Source organism: Oreochromis niloticus, linkage group LG4, assembly GCF_001858045.2.
Source record: "Oreochromis niloticus isolate F11D_XX linkage group LG4, O_niloticus_UMD_NMBU, whole genome shotgun sequence".
NCBI lineage: Eukaryota > Metazoa > Chordata > Actinopteri > Cichliformes > Cichlidae > Oreochromis > Oreochromis niloticus.
The window spans coordinates 34159293-34172335 of record NC_031969.2 but is presented as its reverse complement, the minus strand read 5'-3'; the positions used below and the strand labels follow the sequence as shown (position 1 = coordinate 34172335).

At 42.7% G+C, this 13043-nt stretch overlaps 1 protein-coding gene across 1 annotated transcript; it reads right to left on the bottom strand.

The window, feature by feature from the left end:
* Positions 1 to 411: 411 nt before the first annotated feature.
* LOC102076869 (GTPase IMAP family member 4) lies at positions 412 to 3111 on the bottom strand. Its single transcript, XM_005469151.4, has 3 exons — positions 2970 to 3111; positions 2200 to 2223; positions 412 to 1647 (listed from the first exon to the last, which is right to left on the bottom strand). The coding sequence occupies exons 1-3, from the start codon at positions 2974 to 2976 to the stop codon at positions 863 to 865; spliced, it is 816 nt and encodes a 271-aa protein (XP_005469208.1). The 5' UTR covers positions 2977 to 3111; the 3' UTR covers positions 412 to 862.
* Between the last annotated feature and the right edge of the window lie 9932 nt (positions 3112 to 13043).

Genomic DNA, 13043 nt, shown 5'->3' with positions numbered 1-13043 from the left:
TTATACAATAGTAAAACCAATCACCCTTATAATCATTAACAATGATCTCATCAGTAACAACCAGTAATAATAATGACAGCAGCAACTTGTTGTGTATTATCAGGATCATTTTTTGTTGTTGTAGTTTTTCTTTGTTTTCATTCTTTAGTCCTGTGGTGAGTCTTATAATGCTGTTGGGCTTCTTTTTTGAGTCTCTGTTTTTTTTTGCCAATTTGTCAAAGTACTCTTGTTAACTCTTGCAAAAGGAGGCCTATAAAGAAATCAGAATAATCTTTTGTTGTACAGTTTTATTTTTATTATTTTTATTGCTGCATTTGATATTTTCTTCTTTCCAAGTTTTGTAAATTTGTATTTTGTTTTGTTAAAATCTTCCCGTCACATCACAGCTGAGTCATGTCAGAAAATCAACCGTTTTGTTTGAATCATCTTTTATTTGCTGATTTTGCTGTTAATGTCTGATTAATTTCACACACTGATTGATACATTAGCATTTTAACTTTACTGAATCAGAAAGAACACACGAGGAGAAGAATGTGGCATTACCAAACACAAAGATCACTTTTAAAAAAAAATTACATAAGTGTTTACAGAAAAATGATAAAGGTGGAGTTGGCACAGACGGAGCAAGCGTGGAAATGTCTTTCCTCTAAAGCATGGTGATGCATTGGTTGTACTATTGATTGCGGTCTGCAGAGAAGCTGAAGGTATCAGATTAATAAAGTGCAGTAAAAATAGTTGAATATTTCACTCTTTTATAGTACTCTGGATCAGCTGCTGTTTTATTACAGCACAATAAATGTGGATCGTTTCTAATGGGTTTGTTGCTACAGTCTGAAGGTCTCGACTTCCCTGCTTTTTGTTATTACGTGAGACAGTTGTCAAACTTTGTTGCCAGCCAGACATTTGCTTGTAGGACTACGGTAACAAAGTCCGCGGGCAGCACAGGAGACAACAGGGCTTTAGCGACAGTGGCCACATGTTGGTCTCCAGCACCCATCTGCCTCTGAGTTTTTGACTTTTGGATTTGGTTCCTTAAGACTTCCTGTGCATGTTCAAACATTTCCTTGGTGTAGTTCCTTAGCTTGTTATTTTCTACCATTTCATTGATTTCCTTCACCAGCTCCTTTTGTTCTTTTGTTTTTCGGTTTTCATTACCTCTGTTGTTAATAACACAGTATTTCTGTGTTTTAAATCCCACTTTCTTAATAAACTTCCTTATCTGGTTTTTCTGCCCACCAGACAGATCTCCATTGATATGTGTGATCAGGAGGAAGAAATAACGCATGGCCTCTTTACCAAAGATCCTCCTCAGGACTTTCACTCGTTCCACATCATGTGTCGTAAAACCGTCCTCCCATCTGTGCACGTACAGGAACACGTGAGGCCCCTGCTCAGAATCAAACTGAAAGGTGGATGCAATGAGCTTACTCAGCACCTCCTCCTTAGATTTGCTGGTGTGGCACAGGCCGAGAGTATCAGCTAAAACCAGTCTTTGGTTTCCAAACGGCGCCGTCTCGGTTGTGCACGGCGCTTCATCTGAGGCAAACGAGTTCTTCGTCACAGCAGCTTTTCCCAGGAACGTGTTCATGATTGAAGTTTTCCCAGCTCCAGTCTTTCCAATGAGCATGATCCTGAGCTCCTCTGGCGCTGTTGGAGAATTTAGATTACATGCTTCATTATAATTACAATTACATATCAGCGCTGCAGCACTCAGTCTGAACAACAGCTGATGTTTGAATGACGCTTCAACTGTTCCCAGCTTGCAGTTGTTTTACTGACTTTGCATTACAAAGAAATTAATTAGCAGCTGTTTTTATTATCTTAATTATCAGCATTATAGACTCATTAGTTTTCATTTAAACCACAGTGAGTCCCATTTTACTCCCACACTTTCCCATCTTAGTTTTATGGTGTCTCACTGATCTCTATATATGTAAAATTCAAAGTTCAGAAACACTTCAGATAAATATGATAGCAGCATGTCTGTTGACCATTTGTACAGTCGAATGTTTTCATTTTCAGAAATTGTACTTCATAAAGTAACTTTGCTGTTTCATTATGTATTGCAGTAATCGTCGGTCTGGTGAAGGGCAAGTGTTTAATTAAAAGCAGGTATATTAATGCATCGAAGATTTAGCCTAGAAAGCTGCTTTTTATGCTAATGTCACTTATAGGAGCTTTATAAGACTTTTGTCCTACCTTCTGGTTTACTCCCCTGGGACCCTATAAAAAAAGAATTGTTAAATATGTTAAAACCCCAAATGTGTATCTTCAATTATTAATTATATTATGGTACACACTGTATATTTCAACAGATCCAGCAGTTCTACATTTTCTGACTTAAATGGCTAAAAATACAAATCTGGAGCAGTCACCACCTGGAGCCTTCCTGTCATGCTGCTCAGCAGAACTTTGCCACAATTATTTAAAAAATCAATTTAGTCAAAATGATATTAAATGTAATAACATTACTATTTTATAGATGATAAAGTTATCGAGTGGCTGATTTTAGGGTGCCAGGAGTGATCATGTGAGCCTCACTCAGCACTGACTGCAAATAACAACCTTTCTATTATTTCATGTCGTCAGATTAACTGAGAACTGTTCAGGATTCAATTTAGAAAAAAAGACAAATCTCTACATGTTACACACTTACACAAGTAATCAAGACATTATTACAAATATTAAATTAAAGGAAAGAAGCAACAAATGAAGACGATTAAACAGCCGAGTGACCTTTGAGGTAATGAATGAGACGTCTGATGACTAGAAACTATTTTAAAAACCAGCGAGCTCGTAGACTAAACACAGGGAGTGTTATACTGTGTAAGTGTAGCTTTCTCTGTTACAGATGAGACGTTTATGTTGTTAGCACCGCTGTTAATAACACATGAAAACATAATAAGAAAGAACTCAGAAATGCTCTGCTGGTTTACTTACAACCTGTATGAAATGTAAAATGTACGTACCGCCCATCTTTGTCCTTTGTAACGGCAGTGTGTCGTTGATGTCGATGCGTTGTCGTTGAATAGTTTGCCATCTTTATATTCAGCAGTGTGCCGTGTCCTCCCCTTAATGACGTTCGACTATCGTCTGTTTGCCAATGAGCCAACTACTCAGAAACCAGAAACCAAAATATCCGTGCGCAGCAAACGATAGAACCAAAGTTTGACGACTGAAGGAATCGGGGAAGCTCCCTCTCTTACAGTAAAATCATGTTTGAGTATCGAAAGGGCAGTCTGGAATGAAAACTTTCCAGGATGCTGAACCTGGCATTTTGACCGTTTAGCCACAGCGGGATAGAGGAAGTATTTTTTTTGTGCAGCAGGATTACCCACACTGTAAAAACGTCAACTTGATTAATGTTGAATTAGGACATTTTCTATTGTTCGCCTAACATTTTATAACTGAATTAGTTATAAAATTAGTAGTTATACAGTAAGTAATACCATGTTCTTAAAATCTCTGATGCTAGATAACTGACATTGAATTAACAGATAAATTTAAGTTGAGCCAGCTATTTACCTACAACCAGACGTTTAGCTTGTCCAGTTCAGAGCGCATAGAGGAATGGAGCTAATGTCTTTGACAAGAGAAAGAAGAACAAACCATTACGCTGCCTTTGGTAACTAAATGCTACATTTTCTGTTTTAATATAAGCATTTTATAAACTTTAGTTAGTTCTAATGTATTTGTTGTTAATGGGCACTAAAGTTTAACAAGAAAAGAAAAAATATATAAAAAGTTCCATAATCAATTTATTTCATTTTTATTTATAAAGCACCAAATCACAACAACAGCTTCCACAAGACAAAGAAAAAAGAGAAAAACCCAACAATCATATGACCCCCTATGAGCACTTTGGCGACAGTGGGAAGGAAAAACTCCCTTTTAACAGGAAGAAACCTCCAGCAGAACCAGGCTCAGGGAGGGGCGGGGCCATCTGCTGTGATTGGTTGGGGTGAGAGAAGGAAGACAGGATAAAGACATGCTGTGGAAGAGAGACAGAGATTAATAACAGGTATGATTCAATGCAGAGAGGTCTATTAACACATAGTGAGTGAGAAAGGTGAGAGAAGAAGAAGTGCTCAGTCCAGTCCATCAGGGGAATCCCCCAGCAGCCCAGATCTTTTGCAGCATTATTGAAGCAGGGTCACCTGATCCAGCCGTAACTATATGCTTTATCAAAAAAAGTTTGAAGCCTAATCTTAAAAGTAGAGAAGTCTGTCTTCCTAATCCAAACTGGAAGCTGGTTCCAAAGAAGAGGGGCCTAAAAACTGAGGTCAGTCGGAGAGTGAAGTGCTCTAGTGGGGTGATCAAATGTTATGAGTAGGGTTGTCAATTTTAATGCGTTAACGCAGATTAGTCTGTCATCACGATTAACCCATCCAGAGCGCAGAATGACTCAAAATCCCTGAAATGTCAACGCATTTCAGGCAGTTTGTCCAAAGTTTGTTGTCCGTGCTCCAGATGGGTTAAATGCGTTAAAAATTTTTAATCGCGTTAATCATGATGACACGTTAATGTGTCGACATTGACAGCCCTACTTATGAGGTCTTTAAGATAAGATGGGGCCTGGTTATTCAAGGTGTTATATATGATGTGGATGTTTTCAAATTCAATTCTGGATTTAACAGGGAGCCAATGAAGAGAGGGAAATGCAGGCGGAATCTGCTCTTTCTTCCTAGTTCCTGTGAGTAGTCTTGCTGCAGTATTTTGGATTAACGGAGTCATTTTTGACCAGGACATGTCCTTCAATTCACATATTAAACAAATATGTAAGACTGCTTTCTTCCATTTGCGCAACATCTCTAAAGTTAGAAATATCCTGTCTCAGAGTGACGCTGAAAAACTAGTTCATGCATTTATTACTTCCAGGCTGGACTACTGTCATTCATTATTATCAGGATGTCCTAAAAACTCGCTGAAAAGCCTTCAGCTGATCCAAAATGCTGCAGCAAGAGTCCTGACAGGGACTAGAAAGAGAGAGCAGATTTCTCCTGTTTTGGCTTCCCTTCATTGGCTTCCTGTTAAATCCAGAATTCAAAATCCTGCTCCTCACATACAAGGTCTTAAATAATCAGGCCCCATCTTATCTTAATGACCTTGTAGTACCATATCACCCTATTAGAGCACTTCGCTCTCACACTGCAGGCCTACTTGTTGTTCCTAGAGTATTTAAAAGTAGAATGGGAGGCAGAGCCTTCAGTTTTCAGGCCCCTCTTCTGTGGAACCAGCTTCCAGTTTGGATCCAGGAGACAGACACTATCTCTACTTTTAAGATTAGGCTTCAAACTTTCCTTTGTGCTAAAGCATATAGTTAGGGCTGGACCAGGTGACCCTGAATCCTCCCTTAGTTATGCTGCAATAGACGTAGGCTGCCGGGGATTCCCATGATGCATTGAGTGTTTCTAATTCACTCACTATGTGTTAATAGACCTCTCTGCATCGAATCATATCTGTTATTAATCTCTGTCTCTCTTCCACAGCATGTCTTTATCCTGTCTTCCTTCTCTCACCCCAACCGGTCGCAGCAGATGGCCGCCCCTCCCTGAGCCTGGTTCTGTCGGAGGGTTCTTCCTGTTAAAAGGGAGTTTTTCCTTCCCACTGTCGCCAAAGTGCTTGCTCATAGGGGGTCATATGATTGTTGGGTTTTTCTCTTTTTTCTTTGTATTGTGGCAGCTGTTGTTGTGATTTGGAGCTGTATAAATAAAATTGATCTGAATTATCCCAGTCTGGAGTTGCCCTTGGTGAGAGGTGGTGGGATGGGTATGATGCTGCCTGTATGTTGGAATTTTGCCTGTTGGACAAAAGTTATTTTTGGACTGGACAGACGGAGACATGCTGACGATTTACCAGTCTGTCGTGGTGAAGAGAGAGCTGATGCAGAAGCGGAGGTCAAAATTTACCGGTCGATCTACGTGATCCTCACGTATGGGTAGTTACCAAAAGTATAAGAATTACATCATGGATACAAAGGGTGGAAATGAGCTTTCTCCAGTGGGTGGCTGGTCTCTCCCTTGGAGAAATCGGGTGAGATACTCCTCACTATTGAAAGGAGCCAGTGATGTGGTTCGGGCATCTGATAAGGATGCCTCCTGGTGTCTCCTGTGTGAGATGTTCTAGGCATGTCCCACTGGAAGGAGGCCCCAGGGCAGACCCAGGACATGCTTGAGAGATTATGTCTCTTGGCTGGCCTGGAAATGTCCTCGTGTTCCCAAGGATAAGCTGAAGGAGGTGCCTAGGGAGAGGGATGTCTGGACTCCTCTGCTTAGGCTTATGCTCCTGTGACGTGGCCCTGGACAAGCAGAAGAAAATAGATGGAGAAAAAGAGTCTAAAAAATATCAGTAGTATTGAAAGTATCTGTATATATGTTACGTGTTACGAGATGGTTACAGAGGGCTTTAATATCGATCCACAAATGTTTTATCCAGGCTATTTAAAGATCTTTTGAATTAGTGAGACATCATTTCTGCTCCAGCTTGTAGTTTTTCTGATTCAAGGTGTGTCCTTGAGGGTTACACCAGGGAGTCAAGTACTTCTGATTTGAGGCTTTTGTTCTTCAGAGGAGCTAAAGTGTCCAGAGTCATATGCAGTGTAGATGTTGAACTATTAACAAGATAATCGACCTCTGTGGGGGTAGAGTTCAGGTAGCTTCCCTGCCCTGTGATGGTGCATGGCATCGAATATCAATGGAGGAATTGTATCCTTAAACTTAGTTACAGCACTTTTAGAACGACGTCTACTGTGATGAAATCTATTACTCACTGCCATGTAATCCTTTATTGTAAATTTAAATGTGATTTGAAATGTATATATTTTCCCTCAGTTTTCAGGAAATACTGAAAATATTAAGTTTCTGTGCCATATGTCGGAAAATGATACAGTGTGATTTTACAAACAACAACAACAACAACAACAAAAGGTTTTTTGAGTTTTACAGCTAGGGTGGATACGGATGAGTAAGAGGCTTTCAAATGAATTAAAAGTCTGTCTTGGTCTTTGGTTGATTAATAGGCTGGAGTGAAAAATTGCTGCCACACCGCCCCCTCGGCCTGTGCTTCGAGGTTTCTGGTAGTTAGAATGACTCGGGGGTGTTGATTCATTTAAACTAACATACTCATCCTGCTGCAACCAGGTTTCTGTAAGGCAGAGTAAATCGACTTGTTGATCAATTATTAAGTCATGTACTAACAGAGACTTGGAAGTCATTTTTTGGTGACCTGCTTTACCTGTTGAGCTACAGCGCCCCACGCCAAACTCATCATGCTACACTTGATGAACCCTAACTTTGACCGTGAACACGATAACCTCTGTGCACCAATCACATACTGCTCTTTATTTTAAATCCATCACAGTACTGCAAACCTAAACTGCAGAGTATTTTCATGCAGCCTTTAGATAACAGCCTAGTTTGTTTTGCAGCACGTTTCACAATATGAAAAACATTTCACATGCAAAGACCAATATCTGATTTAAAAACATGAGGACTTACACTGGTGTGAAAAAGTATTTGCACCCTTGCTGATTTCCTGGTTTTTTTTGTATGTTTGTCACACTTACATGTTTCAGATCATCAAACAAATTAAAATATTAGACGAAGATAACACAAGTAAACACAAAATGCAGCTTCCAAATGAAGGGGAAAATAAAGCAAACCTACATGACCCTGTGTGAAAAAGTGATTGCCTCCTAAACACAATAACTGGTTGGGCCTCTCTTAGCAGCAACAACTGCATTCAAGCATTTGCATTAATTGGCTACCTGGAGTCTTTTACAGGAATGTGGATGATTTCTGGCCCACTCATCTTTAACAAATTGTTGTAATTCAACCACATTGGAGGGTTTTCCAGCATGAACCGCCTTTTTAGTCATGACACAACATCTCAGTCAGATTCAGTCTGGATTTTGACTAGGCTGCTCATTTTGCTTTTCAGAGGTGTGTCAAGAAGTGCGCATCTGAGTGAGGACACGAACTGATGGCCAGATATTCTCCTTCAGGAGGTTTTGGTAGACAGCAGAATTCATGCATTCAGGTCACGAGGCAGCAAAACAGATGCCTGAAGCCTTTGTTTGGATGTTTGTGAGTCAGTGATTGTGTTACCTACTTCCTTCTCTTTCTCTGTTATGTGTTAAGCACAGATTACTCCATACTCACAAAATGTTGGGAAGTCATTTGAAACAGTGTCTCTGTATTAACCCTGGCTAACTGTACAGATTACGATCTCTTCCTGCTGACATGTGGTCTTTGCTGTGTGCCAGATTAGCATGCCGCTGTTCAGGACGGTTTAACACACCCTGTTTGTGACCCAGCCAGTTTTTTCTTCTTCACAAATGTGCTCTGCTCTGCAGGTCTGTGTGTAAAACTGAAAGAACTGTGTAGCTGTCATTTCCTGTGGTGCCACTTGCTTTGTAACCACAGGGTGAGGTTGTATGGGTATGAGTCCAATTTTCACACAGCTTGTTCTTTAAGCAATGAAACACCATGGTTTGCAGCCACGTGTTTGTGATGTGTGTAACTGTGTTTCCACACTTGGAGAAGGACTCGGCATTCAGTGTGTTTGCAAGCCTCAGGGTGTGGAATATTATTTATTTTTCATGCAGTGTGGATGTTGATGTACACCAGGCTGTGGGTCTTCATTGTATCCAGCACCACTCAGTTCTGGTCGTCTTTAAAATGCCTGTCCTGTCCTTAGAAGGCATTAAACGGGCAGTTGGATTGCACCAGCACCTTTGTTTTTATGCCAGTATATGTCATGTGTTTTCAACACGTCAGTTTCTTCACTTTTTCCCCCACTTCTCTTCATTCTTTTTATGCTCTGCTTCACAAGCGTGCAGTACTTCCTCTTTCATGAGTGTTGTGCTCCTACAGATGCAAAACATCACAGCTGCATTTCACCGCCTGTAACCTTTGTAAAGTGTGCCTTACATTTCCTGTCTAAACATCTCTGCGCCCCCTCAGCGCACACCTGAGGACTGAGACAAGCAGCTTATCAAGACAACATGATGACAGGAAAAGTTCATAAATAACCATAAAGAATAATGGAGAGAATAATCTTCCTCTGATTTTGGTCCTGTGTTTCAGGTCCTCCTCTCTCATTCTAGACTGTTTTTACTGCTGAATCTGAATTAGCCTGCCTTCCTCTCGGGGACGAGCCCTGTATGTGCTCTGTGGTTAAACAGTTGAAGCTGCTGCCCTGAGGGCTGTACCATGAAGCTGGGTTTATGGGTTAACACTGATTAAAGTCAGAGTTGTCAGTGTCACAAAGCTGGATGTCTTTTAATTGATCAGATCACCATGGTAACCTATACTGAACACTTGACCTAGTTCAGAGCAGGCTCTGCTCAGAGTTTCAGTTAAATTAATGTGGAAGCCATGTTTTCATTGAGTCTTTTATGACTCACTGAAAAATGAAACTCTCCTAGTGACCACTTGAGTCTGACTCCAAAAGGAAGCAGGAGTCTTTCTGAGTTTTAATCATATCTTCAAACACAGATCAGAGTCTGCACAGCAAGAAGGCAAACTGCAAACAGGCGGTGAATCCAAAAAGGCTGAGGAGGAGGGGCTTTACACAACTCTTCCTGTACGAGAAGCCTGATATTTATCACCCTGGGGTGAGCTGCAAAAGCTCGTCTCAGGCATCTTAACCGCAAGTTTCTGTTTCATGCAACATGCAGCATGCAGAGGTACAAATACAGAACTTAACCCCCTCTGTTAAAACACTGATGAATGCACAGGAACTTAAAATGCCACATTTTATTTTCACTGCAGTCCCCCCCCTTTGAAAATTCAAATTCTCACTTGTAGCAAATAAAAATACCAAGCTTATCGTTAAATTAATTAAATTTTAAAGGGGAATTAAACAATAATAATCATAAAAATATAAGTTAGCTTTAGTCTGATTTAATTGTGTAAGTAGTAACTAAATTCACATGTGCAGGATGCTGTTTTTAATCAGTTAGCTCCAGTTTAGCCTCCCAGTTCAGGCCCACTGTGGGTCTGAAGCTGCATTAGTCCAGAGTCACACAGAAGGATGGAGCCTCAAGATTTTATTCTTTTTTTTTTTTTTTTTCCCCCCCTGTCCCGTTTGGATCTTTAGCCATCAGAATTGTTGTCTTAAGGCCAAGAGAGATGCCAAGCGGATTTACTTTACCAACTGGATCATCATGGCCTTGCCATATTGGTCCATTTGATTGACCTTTATTATAATTATGTATTTATTTTATTTTCAGTTGTTACAGTCGGGACAGACATGACTGGGAGATAGGACAGGGAGAAAGAATGAAAGAAAGAGAGGGAGAGAAAGAAAAATTGAGGGGAGAAGAGATGGCGAGAAAGGGGAGAAGAAAGAAAGAAAACAAACAAAACACCTGGATCACCTGTATGGAGAAAAAAAACAGAAGATACAACAAACAAACAAACAAACAAACAAACAAACAAAAAACAGCTACATAATAAATACAGCACCATCACAATAAACTAGCTAGCAGTAGATAACAGTAGATACTAAATATTAAATGTTGTTGTGCAGCACGCAAGATCGACAGCGCACAATGTGCTTTGAGGTAGCAGCCAAGAAAGGTGTAGTTTGTGTCTGTGAACACCCGTGTGCACACCTGTGTGGATAAGCATGCTTGTATTCCAAAGGTTTCTCCATGTAATGATCTGCTAGGGAGTGTGGGGAGCCATAGCCCCGTCCCCCAGGGCATGAAGCAGCTATGGAGGAGATCCAGGCCCCAGACATCCAGAGGCCCCAGAGTATGAGGACCCAAGGAGGACCACCAAAGGGGGGGAACCGTGCCACCCTCCTGGGAAGAGCTGAGTAGACCCCCAAACGAGATGTCACCCAGCAGCCACAGAGCAGAGGCCGGAGGGGGTTGCAGTGGCGTGCCCGCGGGCTCCGCCGGCAGCCGGCCGCGCCAGAGAGGACCGAGCTTCAGGCCCAGAGGCCAGAGGCCTGAGGGCACCCCACCCCCCGGAAGGGGCCCAGCCGGGCCACAGGTGCCAGGCCCGCCAATCGGCCACCAGGAGTGAGCCGGTACATACATGAGTGCCCAGCCCCAGTTGACAAGAACCACCAGCACAACAACATCTGAGGGCATCAGCCACCGGCAGGGAGTGTGGTGAGGGGAGATAGGCCTCCGTACTTTGGAGGGCCTGAGATGTTCCCAGAGAGGTAGAGTCTAAGGCCCAACCTGACATATAGACACAGACAAACAGACGCACACAGACTCAAACGTGCATTCCCACCCCCATATACACAACCAAATACTCGGCACTTACCCAACATGTAGACAGACACAAATAGACACTGCACAGACAATCACACTCCCCAAACATACTCTGTATCCCAGGTCCAGGTACCCCCGCCCCCAGAGGGGCAAGCCGCACCTAGACCCAGGAGGTGTAACCCTTCTCTCTGGGGTGGAGGCAAGCGGACCGCCCCCCCATCTGCAGTAGCAGGGAGGCCCCGCATCCCAGACCCCAATCTGACGGCCAGCAGCTCCTCCCAGCCCCCCAGCCCCCAGCCCTGACGGCTAACAGAACCGGGGTGAGTGAAGACCCCAAACCTCCCTCCGCCCGCTCATATGTAGTGTTGCTGTGTGCTGTTCTAAAGTGCATTTAAAACACAGGAGGGCATGGTGCTTCCTGCCAGAGAGCAGCACGGCTCCTCCCGAAAACCCTCAGTGTCTATATGCATTAAAATTGAGGGTAGGGCACCAGCGCCAGAGGTGGGTTGGAATACACCGACCATCCTCTGGATGCTGTAAAACGTGCCCACCCCCAAGGCCCTATATGTATGTGTTATGTGAGAGTGTGAGTAATGTGGATGTCTAGGTTGCAGAATAAAATTGAGGCACAGGTGGCCAGAAGGGGACAGAGGGGGGGGGAGTGCCTCCCCTGCACCCTGGTGACACATCTGCACCCCAAGCCCTGTGTGTGTGGGTGGGTGTGGTAGAGCGGGAAGAGGGAGGCAGCTGAGGATGGGGAGGGAAGAAAGGGAGGGGCAAGTGGCCCCTCCCTGGGGCCAGCTCCCCGCTGACCCCAGTAAGCAGCCCCAACTCTGGAACCCACCAGGGCAAGGGGGCCCAGGCCCATCCGGATCGGGGCCCACAGCAGCAGCACCGCCCAGCCCCGCAGAGTCCGGGGCAGCCCACCCGACTCCACCGCAGAGAAAACTGCACCCACCCCATCATCCAATCATCTCCCAAACTACACAAGACAATAGACACCCAGGTTGAGTTCATTCTCTACCTCTCCTATATCTCTCCCCCACCTGCAAAGTGAGCTCCTGTAGAGAGGAGACCACCTGCGAAGATGTAACAGCCTCCCCACCAGTTAGAGAGTCCCCCAGTTGGGCTGATGCACCATTTATTCTGAGCTTAGAATAAATCCACACGGCCTCTGTGTTTAACTGACAACAGATTCAGAAATCACTCATGTTCATGACTCACTTCTAACTGTGGAAATATGTTTTAAAAAAATAAACTTATATAAATTAATTTGTGTAGCTGAGCTCTGATATGGACCTAGTGAAGAAATGAAACTAAGAATCAGAAAGCTGCTGTAGGCTGATCAGGAAGAGGAGGAGTCAGAAAGAAAACCCACCAGGGAGCATGTTCACTTCACACAGTCTGCTCTCGTTATGCAAAAACAAAAAAAGGAAAAAGAAAAAGATTCTCAAAATAATGAGAGAAAATGACATCATTTTAGCTTAAAGAAGCTTTTATGTTTGATAAAGAAGAAAAAACTATTATTGTGGGTGATTTTAAAATCCATGTAGATGCTAAAAATGACAGCCTCATCTTGGTTCTTTTAAATTTTGAGACATGCCAACTGAGTCTAATAACCGATTAAATGCAGTGTTATTTAGACTGTTAATAAAGTGGTAGAAACTCTGTGTAGGGCCCAGGTGGACGATAGATGATAACAAGTAAGACTGGTTTCTGAGTTTTACAGCTGGGGTGGACGAGGCTAAGCATCAGGCTTTCAAATGAATTAAAAGTCTGTCTTGGTCTTTCGTTAATTAATAGGCTGGTG

Coding starts and splice junctions, on each gene's coding strand:
- LOC102076869 (XM_005469151.4), bottom strand. Junction 1,648..2,199: donor CCAGGGGAGTAAACCAGAAG/GTAGGACAAAAG, acceptor ATTCTCCAACAG/CGCCAGAGGAGCTCAGGATC.